At 40.5% G+C, this 19,541-nt stretch overlaps 2 protein-coding genes and 1 long non-coding RNA gene across 3 annotated transcripts; 1 reads left to right on the top strand and 2 right to left on the bottom strand.

The window, feature by feature from the left end:
* Nucleotides 1-4,395: 4,395 nt before the first annotated feature.
* LOC107989017 (uncharacterized) lies at nucleotides 4,396-10,424 on the bottom strand. The gene is made up of 3 exons (XR_001760508.2): nucleotides 9,336-10,424; nucleotides 8,099-8,264; nucleotides 4,396-5,832 (listed from the first exon to the last, which is right to left on the bottom strand). It is a non-coding gene; the product is annotated as an uncharacterized LOC107989017 (long non-coding RNA).
* Nucleotides 10,425-10,441: 17 nt separating this feature from the next.
* Nucleotides 10,442-14,410, bottom strand: LOC103384218 (protein Wiz-like). The gene is made up of 5 exons (XM_017034961.2): nucleotides 13,937-14,410; nucleotides 12,777-13,328; nucleotides 11,844-12,629; nucleotides 11,244-11,558; nucleotides 10,442-10,680 (listed from the first exon to the last, which is right to left on the bottom strand). Exons 2-5 carry the CDS (start codon nucleotides 12,976-12,978, stop codon nucleotides 10,442-10,444), a joined length of 1,542 nt encoding a protein of 513 aa, XP_016890450.1. The 5' UTR covers nucleotides 12,979-13,328; nucleotides 13,937-14,410.
* A 48-nt stretch (nucleotides 14,411-14,458) lies between these two features.
* Nucleotides 14,459-18,549, top strand: prdx2 (peroxiredoxin 2). Its single transcript, XM_008317632.3, has 6 exons — nucleotides 14,459-14,599; nucleotides 15,808-15,928; nucleotides 16,308-16,461; nucleotides 17,330-17,452; nucleotides 17,588-17,718; nucleotides 18,219-18,549. Exons 2-6 carry the CDS (start codon nucleotides 15,826-15,828, stop codon nucleotides 18,299-18,301), a joined length of 594 nt encoding a protein of 197 aa, XP_008315854.1. The 5' UTR covers nucleotides 14,459-14,599; nucleotides 15,808-15,825; the 3' UTR covers nucleotides 18,302-18,549.
* Nucleotides 18,550-19,541: the final 992 nt, after the last annotated feature.

Raw genomic sequence — 19,541 nt, 5'->3', positions numbered from 1 at the left:
CGGCTCCGGACTCTCAGTCAGATCCAGAGAGCCGCTCCAGTCCCACACACACACATCTGGTGCTGTTGTTTCTGATTAATCACATGGGACGCTGCTTTCCCTGCTTTGTTCTGCAGCCGTGCACAGCTTTAGCTGGTTAATTTCTGCTCAACTCCACTTGTAATACACACATATACGAGTCGGGCCGCCGTGCCAAAAAGCGTCTTGGCAGCGGGTGGTGTATTTGTTCCACTGTAAATCAGCGGCGTGATTAGCTGCTCATGGCAAATAGGTTTCAGATTCTGTCGACTGATCCAGGGTCTGTGGAGTGACCTCAACGCAGGAGTTATATGAGGTTATTTGAGCAACCTTGGGAAAAGCAGCAGCAGCAGCAGCAGCAGCAGCAGCAGTATATTCCTGTGCTCATCTCCGATATCTGAGGTTGGATGTGACGGCAGCCAAGTGCACTTTGATGACCTAATGACAACCTGACCACCTGATAATGACAGCGCAGTAAAAGGCTAAATGGGAGTCAGCCCAGTACAGACTGTGTATAAAGAGTGGACGTCACCATCCTGTTACAAAAATGTGTGTCACTGCAGAAGATAACAGGAAAATACAGGAAAAACAAACATGCAGTACATACTGTATATCAGAGGGGGGACTTTTTGACTCCCCCTCCTGTGTGTCCAGAAAGTTCTAGATCTGTCACGACATAATCCTGACCAGGTTGTTGGTAGTGGACCTCAGTTTGGAATAAATGTTTCATTTCTGCAGAAATGGACATCTTCTTGCCAGATTGAGATGGTTTGGACATGTGCGGAGGATGGACAGTGGATACATTGGTAGAAGAATGTTAGAGACAAAGAGGATTTATGGATGCAGTGAGGGAGGACATGCAGATAGTTGGAGTCAGAGTAGAAGATACAGAGAACAGGGAGAGATGGAGAACGCTGTGGCAACCCCTGGAAAAGGGACAAGCAGAACGAAAAGAAGAAGAAATGGACATCTTCTTGGTCTGGCTCCCCCTGTGGTGGCTGCGTGTTACGACACTTTAGTTTCAGATCATCACTATTGTTCTGGTAAATGCACCATTTTTCCTTTCTTGAAAACTTCTGGACATATTTATTTAACGCAATCTCAAAAATGGATTCTCTGGATGCAGAGTTGAAGACCATCAGATTTTGGTTATAATTTGACACGACTTTTACAAAATGTGCCGTTCTTCCCAGGGAAGAAAAGTTCTGAATCTGCTGTGGCTGCGTCTGAGCTCCGGAACGAAACACTGTGAAGAAACCTTATTATTAAATCAATTAAATACAAGTCAGTTTATTTAATCACACCCTCTCATTCATGTGTGCAGTAAACACTCGGCTGTGTGTGGACAGAAACACAATAGGAAGAGAAAACACAACAGGAAAAGAAGAACAAATGCAGCCGGGGGCGTGTCAGAGTTTCATACGGTGTTGGGTGAATCTGTCCTCTCTGAGGGAGGATTGCGAAGCCACTAGTTATGTGATAAAACTCCATCCACTGCCAGAGTCTTCAAACATTAGCATAAATCTAAGACGACGCTGGACGAAGTGACGTCCAAACACATGAGTCACTGACAAACTGGAGGGAGGAGAGAAAGTCCTGTCCTCTTTTTTCATCCCCCGCTTCCTCGAAAATAACAATGCAGTGGTCATAAACCTCCACGATGACCTGAGGAGCAGAGCTGGGGTGCATTTATAATTTATAATGTGTATTAATAATTCATAATGATGATGAAGATCTTCTCCAGTGTATTATAAAACAACTTAGCAGATTAGTTAACAGATACAGTGCTCTGTTTGTTTCTCCAGTGACTGATGCTTCTGTCTAAAAACAGAACCAGTTTTTGTGCCTTTTAAACAGTTTGGCCTTTAATCCAATCAGCATCAAAGACCACTGTAAATATCAAAAAGTAGTGTTGCCTTATTGAAGCTGAACTTCAACAGCGTTTATTAAGCTCCAGTGCTACATGAAGGTATGAGTAGAAAATCACCTCAGATGATCTGTGATGAACCGCTGGTTCAGAATGAATCAGTAATTCACAGTATTTCACTCCAATAAAGCTCATGTTAAAAACTAAACAAACCTGGAGTGTTAAAATACACAGTCCAGTGTTACAGAGATGAGGTGAGGTGAGGTGAGTGGGTACAGAGGGCAGTGTGAAACTGCATATCAGCAAAACAAACATCAAGACATATATTTCCTAATAAGAGAGCACTTGCTTTTTGAAAGTGAGTTTATTGGTTTATCACTCACCCAAATAATTATATTTACTTGAATCAAGACATATATTTCCTAATAAGAGAGCACTGCTTTTTTATTTATATCCAATCACATGTTAGCTCACTGTCGTCACTGGAACGTAAATGAAACTGGATACTTGAGCCTTTATTTCACTGCTCTGAACCATCAACCTTTAATCTCTGTTGGCCTAATCTGACTGTATCACCAGTTAGGTCTGAGACACACCATCAAATGAGGAATTTAATAATAATACCTGTAACTAAGACTTTTAGGTACAGGTATTCTTAAATATTCTTTATCATTAGCATCACATTTTAGCTAAGGTACTGCATGTTTTTTATCACATTTTCTATATTAGCTTCTCCTGGTCTGAAGTCAACTTTTGGAACATGTTTTGATCACATGTTTTTGACCGGTGTTAACTTTCTTTTTAGCTTTATAAAACCCAATGTTTATTTTTGCTTTAGTTACTAAAGCAAAATCTTAACTGCTAGGGGGACACAGTTTAGCTGTGTTAGGCTAAAGTCTTTGTAGGTTAACTATTAGTTAGCATTTGGGCTCACTTTCAGCTAAGATTATACAGCCCATCTAACTTTAAAATTGAATTTTGTCACATTTGAACTATGTTCCTTCTTCTTCATTTGTCATCTGTCTAGGTTTAGGCGGCGTTGAAGTTAAAGTTAAGCTAATTTGGCAACCCTGTGTTTGTTTTAAAGCCAACATAATTATATTTTGGCTAATTTTGAGTTGTTTTTCTTTTACTTTCAACATACATAATGTAGCAGTTTAGAAGAATCAAACACTTTTCTACATTGGTTTAGTAACTGAGCTGTTTTTAAACTGTTGTTCTTTCATGTTTGTCTTTTATGGAAAAAGTTCACCTCAGAATTCATCAATGTCATCGACTCAACTTAAGAAGCACTTCCTGTTCTGTTCCAGCCAAAATGTCTGCTTTGCTACTGAAAAACTTTGCCTCCTTTATTTGTTGCCAAAGGGCCTTTGACTGTCGTTTAAATGACACAAGTTTTGATGCAAAATGATTTGTTTCTTTTGACCACATATCTTCCACAATCGTCCAAAAAAATAAATTTCCTTTTGGTTTAATCCTGTTACCTTGCCAACAGACCTGTCAAGAGCAGCTTAATCACAATTGCACTTGACTACAAGATTTGGTTGATTGTACGAGACGACCCTGCATCCCTGCAAAAGGCGGGCGTAATAAAACCGCTGCGGTTGTAAAAACCCTGGAACTTCAGCCAGAGTCAGGAAGTTATGCCAGATCCTCCTAATCCCACAGCCCTGGGAGACAGATGTGCTCCTAAATTTGGCTCCTGCTTCAATCAGGTCTTTGACCCCCTGACCACCCTCCTCTTTGCACTTGTGTGTGCTCGAACCGCAAGGTGTGGATAGCTGTGAGTAACGTCCTGCTCTGATTAAGTCAGGTGGGATAAGTCGCTCGCTCCTAAATGTCGGAGCAGACCGAGGTTAATCCATCAGCGGCTGGAGGCTGGTGGCTGTAAATCACAGGACTTCAGTGTCAGGCTCCAAAGAGCATCCCTGTCTAACAGTGTACTGTCCAACACAGGCAGTGACACAGAGACAGAGTGGACACTACCTGCATGCATCCCTTATAGAAATCCTGCAGCATTTTCTATATATCATTGCATGGACGTGAAATCTATATTTTGTAATAAATGCTCAAAAGAAGAAATTTCTTTTTCTTCAAATACTCATTTAAATGTATTTTTCTAATCAAAATTTAGGACCAGTAGCTGCATCGCATCTGGATGGTTGAATAATATGGCGTTAGTTAAAAGGCAGAACAGATCAAATATTATTAAATAACACCACATATAAAACAAAAGCATTTGCACCGCAGTAAATCACATCATAACAATAACATTCCATTTGACTAACACTTACTCACAGTCTTCAGTGCAACAGGACGGCCATCAGTGCAGGAATGTTTCTCCAGAATGATTCTGATTCCCCTGGACACCTACAACAACACAGGAGAAAATTAAAAAAATAAAATATAATAAAGGAACCAAGATAAAAAAGATGTCAATGAAACAATCTGATAGACAGTTAGAAGACAGCCAATGACAGGACGAGAGAAAAGACACACACAGACGTACGTTTGTTACAATACCTGACACGTTTTATTTACATCACAGCTGTTTTAAATGTAAAAAAAAAGAAAAAGTCTAAAAACCGTTTCTGAGCAATGATTATTTCTACCCTAGCAATTAGTCGGACACAAACTCCGTGTCCATCCCCCCGTCCTTAGAAACTGATGTCTGTTTGACACGAGGTGACAAACTTGTTCCAGCAAAAGAGTGAAAAAGATACATTTGTAAAAACAAGGCTCGGTTGACAAGGTATAAACGACATTAGAGCGAGTGGGATGGCAACAGCAGCAGTCAGCGGGCCAACATAAATTCATTTTTCTCTCTGTGTGACTGGGTTAGTCACAAATGACAAACACTGGGTCCTTTTCCACACATTTGCACACATGGAAGGAATGTATGAGCAGAACGAAGGAAACTCTGGATCCCCAGATGATGGAGGAACTCATTCTTCCTCCTCACAACACAGTGGTCACAGCAGCGGGCCTTCACCTGAGTGGCTAACATTCTGATGACTCCTGGACACAACACGGCTTCTGTTTTACATTTAGTTACATACACTTAGAGCCATTACAAATTTACAAAGGATACACATATGGGTTGGTTTTTTTTTAGGGGGTGGGGGGGGCTGTGTTCATCACATAAATACACATAACATACTGTGAGTAAATCATGATAAAGAAATTTCAAATCATTCATTTAAAAAGAAATGCTTTTAAGACATCAGAAATATACAGTGATAAAATGTAGAATTTATAAAACAATCACACACAGGTTCACAGTGGTACATTTGAATTAATAAAAAAAAAATCACAGTGGAAAATGTTACTGTGAATATTTGACAGAAGGGGAGTGAAATGATACCAAGGTCAGTGACATTAGGTTCAGACGCTGTTGAAAGTGAGCACAGATCTGCTCCACCAGCAGAAGAACAGCCACCGTCAGGAAAAAAGACACAACAAGGACTTCAGCATCAGAGGGAAAGACAGCTGAGCAGTGGCACACAGCAGGAAAGGCATTTGTCACTGAAAGATTTCACTAGTTTTTAGTTGTTAAAAATCACATATCAAAAAAGGAGCCTCTGGTTTGAACACGGTGACGTGGCCGCTCTCTCTTATTGTTTTTCATTTCAAGTGTGGATTCTAACTACAGACCTGATAGTGAACTTTCTGGCACTTTCACATCTGATACTCATCTAAGAGTCAGATCAGACCTGTGCATCAGCCACTACTAAAGACAGGATCAAGACCGGGTCAGGATCAGAAGCCACTAAGGCCAGTGATCAGTCGTCTAGACAGAGAGCAGATGGACCAGAGCCGCAGCTTCCACCGGTGCAGCGGGAGGAGAATCTTTGCCTTTGTAGCCCAGAGAGAGGATGTGTTTCTGCAGGTGTGTGATCCACTGCTCCTGAACCGACAGAGGGCCGTGGAAGACTTCTTCACAGAACCTGAGGATCAGAACACAGGGACACTGTGTATAAACTCCGCTGCTCAGGGTCCAACCGTCCCACCAACTCACATAGTTAGCAAAACATTTTTGAGAAGTAACAGTCCAAATCAACAGGAAGCAAACTCTTTGTTAAATGCCTGCTGGATCTCAGTGAATGACCTTAAAGTGAGTGTACTGTACCTAAAAAAGAGGCCACTTCAATGTAGCATCTCCTCACTGTTGGCTGCAGGTTCAAACTCCGGGGCTTTATATGCTACTACAACGAGTCATATTTTCCAGGATATTTTTTTGCTAAATGTCTGCTGCTGCTGCTGCCATCTTTCACAGGGGACATTGTCAAACTATGTCAAGGTCAATCCATAGTCCTTTTTTTAACCTTCAAACAACACTTGCAAATCCTGCTGTGACTGGTCAGTGACTGGTGATGGGCAGAACTCTGCCTCCTCTGTTCCCACTCTCCACCCTGAACCTCTGCCCTCGCTCTGAGTACACTTGGAGAGTAGCTAGGAAAACTGTGAGAAGTGCTTAACTTAAAGCTGGGGGAGACAGCTTTTTGGCTTGAACTTGTCATTATGATGTTGAAGCTGAATGCACAGTGTAATGGCAATAGAAAATCAACACGATCTAAGTTTATTCTGCTCCACTAAAAGCCTCGCTTTCACTATATTATTCTGTTGGCAGCGGAGACGCACTTTTAGCAGAAAAATGGAAACTCAATTTAAAGAGACGACTGCTGGCTTTTTTCACTCTGCTGCTACCCCCAAAACACACACAAAACCTTTGCCATTTTACTCATTGGGGCACAGCGACTGCAGTCATTAAAACTCCACTTTAATCAGGCTGCAGCCACAGCAGGTCCAGCAGAGGTTATTCAGTGTTGTGCTAAGCTCTGTGATGGTTGTTAGAACCCTTTAATGCCACACTGTGATATTAGGCTCCGTGTGTGTTTCTTCAAGGTTCTTCACGCAGCTTAATGTGTCCATTAAAGTGAAATATACAAAGCCAAGTTGACAGAACTTTTATTGAAAATATTCCTGGTAATCTAATTCACATTTCTCCTGAATTGAGCTTGGCGTACTGTGGTGTGGACCTTCTCCACCTTAATTGAAAATGCTGTAAATTTAAACAAAGTATAGAGTCCACATGCCACGTATATGACAAGTCAAACTGCTGGAAATTACACTCCCTAAACTCCCTGACCCCTGGGTAAAACGTCCACAGAACTGGGTCTGGACTTCTTCTGGCTTCTACCTATGATGAAGGCAGCGTTAGATTGTCTGGGTCACATTTGTTCACAGCAGTAGGAAAATGTGGACACCACCCAGGTTAGAGAGCGAGGTCCATTTGGGACAACGGTTTGTTCGGTTTCTCCATTTCAGTTTTATTTGACACATGTTCACATTATATTTCAATAAAAAGAAAATGAGGGGGAAAAAAACAGTGTCTCTCTTGGTGTAAAGAGTCAGAAAAGTGTCAGACGTTTCCTTCATACACTCTCAAATTCAAGGGTGAGGTTATTAGAGCCCTCCTGACCTGTGAGCTGAACCACAACACCAACCGAGGTGAGTGTTAATATAGTAATACTACAAACCACTGTAGTAAAGTCAAAGGTTCATATTTCACACATACCAGTGTCAGTCAAGAAGTTCTCAGAAAGATGTGTTGGTTTCTGCAGCTGTCTGATGTCAATGACTAAAGCCAGTTCAGACTGGTCTGTCTTTGTCCATTGTAGAGTCCACTAAATATATATAATGTTCCCATAAACCATACATGTCAAAGCCAAGGCCTGCGGACCAATTCCACTTACTACGTCATTTTATATGGCCCACCAAATCTTGCATATGGTATACTGGGTGGACATTAAAGACAGAGCAGGAGACAATGGTGGTCTGTATGGACATTAAAGACAGAGAAGATAGTGGTGGTCCATGTAGACATCAAACACAGACCAGCCTGTGGTCTATGATCTCCCAGCTCTCTGAACTCCTACCAAATTATTCACATCACAAACACAGAGGACAGACAAAAGGCTCTGTGCTTGAACTAAGACTTGACCATAAACAAGGCTTCAAGGACAAACTTTTGATTGAGCTCCATGAGAGGATCATAACCATTAAAGATGACATGACGTTATAAAACCTTCTGGAGAACATACAGAGGCAGATACAGAGGTTTCCACACACGGTTCAGGAGAACCGCTGTCTGAACCTGATTCACTGAACACAAATGTTGTTCTTTACATTTTACCCATTTTTTTGACTGACCTGCATTTGAGTGAGTAGACTTTGCCCACCAGCTTAACCAGTGGTGTCAGTGGTGGTTTTGGCAGCATGGCTGGGATGCTGCCGGACCGTGATGGTTGCTGGGAGGTGGTGTCCTGATTTCCCCTCGCTGAGCCTGTGGGCACTGTGTGTTTTGGCGGATGGAGCCCTGTAATTTCAACATAGAAGTGTTACATGTACATGAAGAGGAAAAGTGAGTTCAGAGCTGGTATTAACATCCATCATGAGTCATTAAATCACATCCAGACACAGATGAGTACAAGTGTTGGGGCCTGGCATAAAAAAGACCCCCTGGATTTACCACAGATGATCAGGTCTGCCTTCCTCCAACTCTGTTGTCAAGTACAAACTGACGTCATGTCTGTTTGTGAGAACACAGTCTGACTACAATGATGTGTGTGTGTGTGTGTGTGTGTGTGTGTTTCCAGGACCCTGAGACCACCACATTCCTACCTGTGCTGCTGCAGCACACCACAGGTTTGAATCTTTAGAGAGAAAGAATGTGTGGTTACTGTCTGCTGACTAAATAACACATTTATCTTTAAGCACTTGATTTTAACATTTGAACATGTCAACATCACAGTGAAACAGTGCACCGTTTCTCACAGCCTTGTTCCCACTGGTCAAAAAAAAAAAACAGTTTAAACTTGTGGTTAACCAGTCAAATAGTTCAAATCTTTTACTGGATAGTGTGGACATTAGGAGAAGAATCCACAAGGTGGCAGTAGTCAGTGCTCAGTCTTTCTCACACTCCAAACACTCAGATTGAGTGAGTAGAGGGCTGGAGGTTATCTGCCCTCGCCTGATGACTGCTCCACCTAGAGGCCTTAGAAGGTAAAAACGAATTCTAAAGAACTACTTATTTCAATTTTGGTGAGATGTAAGTAAAAGGAAAGTACAACAAATCCTGAATGCTGACTTCAGACTGTGGTGAGGAGCAGGATCATCCGTCATGATACTGATACTGAGGGCACACGGACAAGCAGGGGTGTTAAATACTGTTTCATAATGGGTTCACTCTGGTCACAACACCCTGGTGGTTTCACTAAAGTCGGTGGAATCGAGGTATTATCTGTCCGAGGTGTGTGTGTGTGTGTGTGTGAGCGTTCTCAGGAATTTGGACCCGACCGTTCCTCAAACCAACTCTGTATGTGGTTTTTCTAGAAAACGATTGAAGATGCATTCAGGACAGAGTGGGAGCGTTAAGGCTGGCACTTACCCCTTGGCGAACGAACACCGGGGCTGCTGTGGGCTGCATTTGTTCGTGTGTGGCCCTGCAGTTGTCTGGTGGGGTTTGCGGCGGTGCCAGATTCCTCTCTGCCCGACTTGTGCTCTGGCCTCCAGCTGCTGCTCAGCACAGACTCAGGGTCAGCGGACGGAGGGGGTGAAGCAGAACTTCTGTGGGACTGAGAGAAGAATGGCTGACTGTTGACAGTTTGTGATGAAATGGATTGAACTCTTGGAGAACAGAAAGTATCTTAAACAAACTAACACATTTTTAAGCTTCATTTTGGAAAGTACTTCATTTAGGGGCCCTGCAATATTTTACCTTTGACACAGAAAAAAATACAATTCAATAGAAATATTATTTCCTTATAATTACTTTAGGATTAATTATTATTAACTACCAAATTTTTTGCAACAGACTCCCTGGTCTTCAACAGGGAGTCTGTGACCCCTAGAGGATAGATGGAGGTACTGCGCTGGGGGTCGTGAAAGTTTTGGTATTCAAAGCATTTTATGTTCCCAACACATTTTACTAAACGCATTAAAATTAACATTTACATTGATACTGAATATTGTCTTAAATTGCTAAAAGAATAGGTTTCCTTCCAGTCACAAATACACACCTCAAAGACTCATTCAAGCTGGGCAACAGTTCACACACAGCACAAGTGAACCCAAAAGATACTAAGAGGGAGGTTCAAGCTCTATATATCAGTTTAGGCATCAGTTCTGGCTCCTGGTGAATTGCAGTCCTTTGTTTGTTTGTTGAATCTCTTTAGATGTTTATTATTTATTTTTGGTTGTTCTATTGGTATGGACTCTGCTCTTCTCTTCTCTTCACTTTGGCCTTTTGGAAATGGAACTTAACTTGCACTGATGTTTGTTTGTAGCTTTTGGAATTTTGGAGCCAAAAAACTGAACAGATTATTTTTTGGCCCTTGATGATTTACAGTTTCTCATATAAATCTTTCTTCCTCTTTTCTTACACCTGGGGGTTCACACAAGACAACCTTTCTGGTCTCTGTAACTGTAATGTAACTGTACATACAGTATATAGAAATGTTCCATTCTGACATCAAGAATGTTTTCCATCAATTCTCACTTTTTTCCACAATTTCCCGCCTTCTGGATAAAAGGGTCTCCCTTTTGAGGGCGTGGTGTAATCGCCGCCACTTTGACCGGGTCCTTTCGTATCAACTCGCTCAGGAGCTCGATTGGCGACCTCGCGCCGTCTGCCTTCCATTCAATGATTCCCAGCTGTCGGAGGTGGGCTCGCGCGTGACTGGCGAGGGCCTTGCGGTTTTCAAAGTTAAATCCACAGAGCTCACAGGACGTCTCTGTCACAAAGGGGATGAGACACTTTTTGGATGGGTACATTTGAACCACTGCGACTGTTGCGTTGCCAATTTCATGGAACAATTTTGCAATCATTTGAAATGCAGGCACCAATACTGTGGTATATTCCAACCTATTCTGCCATTTTAATCCCATAATGCTGCAGTGATTTCATCTGCAGCTTTATGCTGCACACACAAGAAACACAACACACTGGGTAAACACCACAGCCATGGTTAGAGTTTTAGTCCATACTGACAGATGATCAAGCTCCAACAACAAGTCTCTAATATGGTCTAACTTTTTAAAAGGCTCAAAGCGTTTCAAATATATCTGGAAATTTATTTTAGTGGAAGAAGATTTCAAATCAAAGGCTCCTTTTAACTAAAGTAAACCACACTGTTGTTGTTCTGCTGAGAAATCACAATAACTTTAACTGTAACTGAACAAAACAACGCCGACTGATCCTTCAAGGAAAATCCAGAACTTTGCAGGAAAACAATACTTTTGTGGAACGTTTTGCTTCAGCGGAATCTCTTGACTCATACTGGTGTTTATGTCTTACCAGGTTGTGCAGTTCCGCTCTTGCCAGACAGGGATTTCTCTTTCACAGAATAATCCAGAGGTGTGGTGCAGTTGTTGGAGGCACTTTCCTTTGCCTGGGGGCCATCCAGAGGCCGCTTGGAGCCCTGCACTGTGCTTTTGCCTGAGGGTTCACCGTGTTCCATGACCTCTTTCAGGAGGTCAATTGGCGATGTTTTGATGGACCAATTAAGGCCCAGCTGGCGCAGGTGGGCCCGAGCATGACAGGACAAGGCTTTACGGGTTTCAAATAGCTGACCACAGAAGTCACAAGGGACTGTTGGTGGCGACTCAACATCTGTCAAAGAGACAATGTGAACACCAGTAAGAATGGAGACTCAAATGTAATATCAATAGCAAAATAGATCATTAAAAAAAATTTGTACTGTGTTGTTAATTAATCTTGATTAATCAATGATGATAATATGACTAATTAAAGATCAAGTTTAATCATAATAAAACGTGAATAATCATGACTGCAATTAATCCTGATTAAACATGAATACTCTCCAGCCACTCTGTGATTATTTAGATAAGAATCAGTATCATAATTTAAACATAATTAAAACATAGAGAAACAAACCTGTACTGAAAGACTTTAAAGATCCAACAGCAGTAGGTGACTCCTGCGTGGGTGTGTTGGTGATGGACATAATGGAGGCCTCTGGTTGAACAGATATATCAATTTCCACTGACTCAGGTTTAGTTTTTCTATGCAGGGGGTCCACTGCGAACCGAGAACCCTTCTTAGCTTTTGGAGCCTTGGTAATGTAAGTAAGAGGCAACTGTATGTTTTTTACAGCACTCTGAGTATGGACCACAGCTGGAGACAAACGTAGGGCATCAGGAGATGCTGGTGTTGTGAATGTAACTGCAGATGAACTGGATTTACTGGCTTTTTTGGAGGGGCACAAGGCTTTTAACATCCCACTTTTGACCAGCTCTTCAATGGTCTCAATTGCAGTGTTTTTCCCCATTAAATCAATCATTCCCATCTGACGCAGGTGAGAACGGGCGTGGCTTCCCAGACCTTTACGGTTCTCAAACTCATCTCCACACAGAATACATTCCTCTGGCACTTTGAGCCTCTTAACAGAAGGAGATGAGGAAGGAGACGAAAGATCAGCAGGACGTTTGAAGGAAGACTTAGTGGAAGTGTCTGAGGTGAGTGGCTCCTCCGTTAAACTGGCGAGGGGTTTGAGGTCTTCTTCCTCCATTAGCTGGTAAAGGAAATCAATAGGACTGCACTTAATATTATTGTCAGGAACTCCAATCTGTCGCAGGTGGGCCCGGGCATGACTGGACAGGCCTTTACGTGTCTCATACCAGCAGCCACAGAGCTGGCACACATGGACCTCATCAATGGTGTCTATGGTGATGTAAAGAAAAGTATAAGAGGAACATCACTTCAGCAAGAAATAACTCCAAAAACATAAAGATCTGTTTTCTCTATACATTTACTCACATTATCATTCATTATTTCCTTAAAAAGAATGACTACAGAATGCAGACTTACTCAAGCTTATAGGGGCATCTGTTTCCAGTGGTGCCCATATTGGTTTAGTTGGTTTTTCTGAGGAGGAAGAGGAGGAGGTGCTGCCTTCACCACTACTGAGTCCAGAAGGAGACAACGGGAGGACCACGTCCCCTGATTCTCTGATTCTTTCAGGGGAGCTAACTGAAGATCTGTGTTGAGTTATCTTTTGAGGGGATGTCATGACGGTAACACCTGCCTTGGAAGAGGAATCCTCATCCTCTGGTGCAGAGAGAGTTCTGGACTCCAGATTGGTTGTTGGTTTGGGGGGAATTTGCTGATGGGATGCTTTGGGAAGGGAGCTCTTCGATGAGCTGTTGGAGAAGCTTTAGAGCAGCTCGGCTTCACCCTCACAGTGGCACAACCAGGTGGTGCAGATGTAAGCGGGCGTGACTTGATAAACCCCGATTTGACTTGAAGTATGTTCCACAGACTTTACTAGAACTTGCTTGACGCAGCTGTGGGAGAGTTCAATATGGAGTTTGTGACCACATATTGGGTCTCAGGTTGAGATTGATCAGTTGTCTCTTAATCCTAAAATTAAAATCAGCATGATCATTATTACACTCAGTGCACCTGATTTTAAATGTACCATAAAGTTCCTTTTATCTTGTGCATCCAATTTTGACATTATAGGAATTAAACTTTGGCAGATGAGAATATTTCTGTGAATGCAGGATCCCTATTTAAAAATAGGTTAATGAATAGAAATAACTTAATAAACTTAATAAAATCACATAAATTTTTAAGGCAACGACTTGTGAATTTGAAGTAGCCCGGTCTAAGAAAATAATCTTTGACTACTCTTTAACTTTAACACAACGTAATGAAACAATTAAGTAACCACACGAAAAGAAAAAGGAAGCAAAACTGTAGGTCAGAACAACGAGCTGATAATGGAGAATTCCACATCTACATATTAGATCTTTTCCAAGTTGTTTATTAATACAATCAATACGACCATCTTATTACGTTAAAATTATTTCTCTGAATATATGACCAGAAAAAAAACCTTTTGTATCAACCTTAAATTGAGCTAACGTCAGCTAAATGCTAACAGTAGTAAATGTAATATAACAGAAAAGTTAGTAAATGCATAGCCTCTGTGGTTGCTTAAAGAACACAATGAACTAATCACTTACCAGTCTTTGTTAATTTAAACCTCAAATGAATGTCTTAAAATTAAATATCGGCTAAAGAATAACAAGCTTAGCAAAAACGAGACAGCACACGTATCCGGTGTTGGTAGTGTTTTCAAATTAAAAGCAGGAGCTCAGTTGATGAGCGGGTGACGCTCCAGGAGCATGAATTGCAAGAGTCAAGAAGTGTAGTACCTTACTGACACCTAGTGGACCTCCATTACAACATTGAATTAATTTGTGCCAGTTCAAACACACCCGCAAAACAAAGCATAGCACATATTACACATATTATTTAATTCTAAAAAGAACACAAACAACATGTAGCATTAATAGGAAATAAGTTAATGTAAAAATGTAACAACATTTAAAAAAGGCGAGCAGAGCATTTTTATTATTATGTGCTAATGGCCAGACAACAGTTTAGATTCCTCAATAATCTGCAGAAATACTGGTTAAAGTTAAAACTAGGTGAAACTGCAGGGTTATAGCCTACTATCGTTCCAAAAAAACCTAACCTTTATTTTGAAAAGACAATTCTTCTGTTCCCGATGTCCCGTTTCTTCTTCTTTCACGCAGCAGTCCCTCCTTTCTTTTACTAGTCTCCTCCGGAAAGAAGTACATCTTCGCTGCGTCAACTTCATCGCGGCTTTACCTTAGAGACAGGTGTGTAATTTTTTTATTTTATTTCAGGCTAATGCAAAATGAAACGTCTTCAAGGAGCATCAGGAGTAGTTTTTGTTGAGACGATAACAAAAGAAAGGCTTTTAGCAGCTGGAGCTAATATGTGCTAAGCTAGACAGTAGCTCCCCTCCTTCTTTACCCTGGTGTTTGAGGCTGTTTCTGGAACTTTCTTTGTGCCCGTACAGGGGCTCTTACTGGTCTGGGCTCTTTTTTTCTCCTTTGTCCAGTCTATGCAGCCGCCGGTGCTGCTAATGTTTGAAATTGTATTTAAACCCATTGGTGAACTTTGAGTTGTGTATGCAAAGTAGGCCTTTGACCACAATATATGTTTCTTTTGTATGACTGGTTATGTTTTATATATATATATATATATATATATATATAGTTGCTATTTAAAGTAAAGCTTAAATTAATTTACTGCGATTGTTCACCATAACAAATACAGCCTCACATTGTACATCTTAATAAAATTAGTAAAAAGTAGTTTCCCTTTTTTCGGAAGGTTTTAGAACAGATACGGTGATAAACTGGGATCACAAAGCACATAGTGAACCTCAGCCAGACGAGACTCCAGCTCCGATCCTACTACGTTCCACAAATCCACCACATGATTTACCTTGGTTGCATAATTGTTCAATAAGGTTTGAAATCGGATTCCAACTGAAATAGTTAAAATTGTTTCATGATCTGGTCCTGGGTGCAAGCCTTTATCTGATTTTTTTTCCCCTTAGTAATTGCCTTTGTGTAGGCTTGGTGGATTAAAACGACCGTTTGAATTAGAATCTGCATTTCTGATGTCAAGTTCTTTTGTGCATACTTGGCAATTAGCCAGGATAGATAAACCTTGCACGTTGTATGTTTTAAAACTCATTGAACCTTTTCACTCGGTTCTTCTGGTCAAGGTTATGTAAAAGGTTTCCTAATACCCTGTTATTTTCTGCTGGCTGAACATGACTTGCATGTGATTTGACTTTAGCTTTAAGGCATGCACCAGTTCTACCTCAAACCCAGGACTGGGTTCAAACCCTGGGGTATTCAAACTTGAATGTCTTATTTGTTTTTCAGCTTATATTATCACTGAGCTTTTCTGCTATCTCAGCTCCACACGGGGCTCCGAGCTCCACCCAGCTGCACTTTATCTACAGTTGAAATTTCTTCAAGTCACTAATTTCCCGCTTTTTTACTTTAAGTCATTCATCAACGCCACCATGTCAGCTGGAAAGGCTCAAATTGGCAAACCTGCACCTGAGTTTCAGGCCACAGCTGTGGTAGATGGACAATTTAAGGAGGTCAAACTGTCAGACTATAAAGGTAATTAAAAGTGTCTTTATTATTATCAGACTGTATCAGTCTTTGGTATCAATACCAAAAAAAGTGAGTATTTAATTTATAGTCACGCTATTCTAAATTAAGTTATATTTGAATAAAACGGTAGTTATCTTGTAGAGTGTAGAATATTTTGTTCATCAAAGATCATGTAGGCTTTAAGATGTAGTCTAATTTAAATTGTGTCAAACTGCAATGCATCTGTTTTGGAAAACATTGTGTCTATTTCACAGTCCCATAATTTTTAAGTCTTGAATTCACCATTTCATTATTCCTCCCTAGTTTTTCATTAGAATGATTGGGGGTAGGATATTTTATCACACTAAAATTTAAACTTTTCACATTTTTCTCTGATGCTGTCCAGGAAAGTACGTGGTCTTCTTCTTCTATCCCCTGGACTTCACCTTCGTGTGTCCAACTGAAATTGTAGCTTTCAGTGACAGGGTTGAGGAATTCCGCAAAATTGGCTGTGAAGTCATTGGCTGCTCCATCGACTCTCACTTCAGTCACTTGGCATGGTAAGAATTCTTCTTTGCTGCTATTACATCGCCTCTTTAGCAGAAGCGTCATTTGTGGCATTGTTGTCTACTATGGGATCATTACCTGCGTCAGTGCTTCAGTATTTGAGCTCACAATTAAATGCTGGTTGACGTGTGTTGGCAGGTTTGTGTGAGCTGAGCTATTATTTAAGGATAAATGAAAACAGTGTTTTTACTTTACTTTCCTGGAAGCTGTTTCATATATTATCACAACTCCATGAAGTCTTCAAATGCATTTAACTTGTTCATTTAAGAACAAGGGTCTTCTTCATAATTAAAATGTTACTAAGATGCCTGGCTGCCAGTCTAGCTTCAACTTCACTCGTTCTGGTCCTAAACTTTTTCAAGTTGGAGGTCAAAAAGTTTGCACTTGTCATTTTTCTGAAACACTCCATAACCTCACACAGTATACTGTTGCAGCTAACCGCCAATAATTTCTAGTTTTCTTCTGTGTTGGTTGTCGTCTTTCTGAAGTTTCTTTCTGACTGGTTCCAGGAAAGTTTCTTTTGCATTTAGGATTATAATTTATTGATTGTTCAAAATATACCGCACTGGCATTTTTTTCCCTCTTCACGTGGTGAAGGTTTTTCTGGCAGACATGGTGCATGACAGCTCAGCCCCAGTGTAACGGTTTTTTTTCTTCTCTGACTTCTGTATGGTCCTGATAAATTCTGGGTTAACGATCAAACTTCATCTGAATAAAATGTTACAGACCTTCAGGGAAGGATTACACGCCCTGTGTAGTAACTCTGACGTTTTGTCACTTGTATTCTTATTTTTAAGAAACTCATTTTCTCTTTAAGTGTGCACATCTGTTTACTAAATAATGATGTTATTTTCTTAAAAGGATTAACACACCAAGAAAGCTGGGTGGTCTGGGTAATATGAACATTCCACTGGTGGCTGATCTCACCAAGTCTATCTCCACAGACTATGGTGTGTTGAAGGAGGATGATGGCATTGCATACAGGTTTGGCAAACGTCTGCTCATTTAAACTATTTTCTGTTTAGTAATAATGTGTGTTCAGAAAAAAATGGTAATAAAACCAACACTGGTACTTTTGGTGTTCTTGCATTGCATCATATCTCTGATCTGTTTTCTCAGGGGCCTGTTTGTGATCGATGAGAAGGGCATCTTGAGGCAGATTACCATCAACGACCTCCCTGTGGGTCGTTCTGTGGATGAGACTCTGCGCCTGGTCCAGGCCTTCCAGTTCACTGACAAACATGGAGAAGGTGAGAAATGAGTTTTAGTTTTATGAACTCCTAAAAAACTGTTTTTTTAGGTAAAGTAGAATGATACTCAGTGCTAAATGCAAAGACAGAACTCTGCACACAGTTTTTCTTTACTTCACATACTGTAGTTCTAAAAGTCCAATATTTTGGTTCTGAACCTAAATCATTTTTTAACCAAACTAAAACATAACCGAAATGTGCAAAAAAGCATGGGCTTTAATTAAATTAACAATTTAACTAGTTTTATTCCTGCCTGTAGCAGCAGCAGCATGTTGATTTTTAAATACCAAAGTTACAACCAAATAAGAAAACAAAAACTCACACAATTGTACCTGGGAGTAATTGTACCTTGAGAGAAAATTTAGGAATCAATTTGAATGTTTAACATGTCATACATAAACTGTATGTATGACATACAAAGTCGTACATCCGTTCCCTAAACACTCAGCATTTACCACTGATTACTAATCTTTACACTCTATACTTGTTTCTGTCTTCAGTGTGTCCTGCTGGCTGGAAACCTGGAAGTGACACCATGGTCCCTGATGTGGAGAAGAGCAAAGAGTACTTCTCCAAACACTAAACATGATGTTCCTCTAACAGACCTGTAAAGCACTTGTATTCAGATGATGAGTCTAATAATCTAAACATCAGAACTTGTTAGGTGGGGAAAACATGTTTGTTGAATTCTGCAGTCTTTAAGTTGACCTCATAGTCTAAAGCACTGAAAGAATATTTTTCCTTTTTGTTTGAAAAGTCCAGAAAATGTCCTTTGAAATGTTGCAGCAATTCCTGTTGCTACCTTTGAAATAAAGCCTGGAAAACAAAAAACATTGTTCTGTCGTGGAAAAAAGCGCCCCAGAAGCACTGTTTGTGCCAAATGTCGCCACTAGGTGGAGCAATGGATCTTCCAGAAGTAGTTCCAGATCTGGACGGAAGCACGTTACATATCGGTGAACTCTTGGTTAATATTGGACTCGTTATGAGTGAGCCCGTAGAAAAGTTGCTAAATGGCAGAACTCATTGTGAAATTTTGAAATTTTGGCAATGACAACATATACTTGTGTGACGGAACTATACAAACTGTTTGTATAGTCTGCAAATAACTTAGACATTGACAATATTGGCTTTTACTAAATTCTAATTTAGTATTCTGATTCCTGATGCTTTAAACGTATTAATATTAATGTATTATATATTTACCCTGGGCAATATACATACTTTGGTATCATACCTTTTGCCAAAATACTTAAATAGTATTATTATATCTCACATCAAATGTTTATGCCCTGGTTAAATCAATAGGTCAATAGCCCCCAAGTGTTTAAATATTAGTCACATTTTTGTGGTAAGTCAAATTTACTAAATAAAACTAGTTTATTCAGGTATGTTGTATTAAAATTATATTGTTGTACATACATAATTCATATATTTTGGAAAGAATTACATTGTTAACTTGGGATATTATTTTGTCTTCAGCTGTATCAGGGTCGTCTCCGTTTCTAAATTTGTTTTGTCTCAGTTTCTAGTAAATCCAGCCTTTTTTATAAACCCTCAGTCTTTTCCGGAACATTCAGCAGCCATTTTTCCTTGAACGAATGCTTCACATTGCTTGTTTTGGGAAACTGAAAGCCCAGCGAGGGAAATTCCCTCACTTTAAATAAACCACCCATTGACAAACACTTTTCGCACACATACACACACCGATGTTTGCGTATACGTTTGCAATGTGGTGTTAGAAAACGGGGAGTGAGCAGCTTTTCTGACCGGCAATGTAGGAGGGAGTTCCCGAAAAGATCTCTCTGAGCCGTGACGTCAGTCTG

This window comes from Cynoglossus semilaevis, chromosome 9, assembly GCF_000523025.1.
Source record: "Cynoglossus semilaevis isolate Cse_v1.0 chromosome 9, Cse_v1.0, whole genome shotgun sequence".
Taxonomy (NCBI): Eukaryota; Metazoa; Chordata; class Actinopteri; order Pleuronectiformes; family Cynoglossidae; genus Cynoglossus; species Cynoglossus semilaevis.
This window is presented reverse-complemented; position numbering and strand designations above follow the sequence as displayed.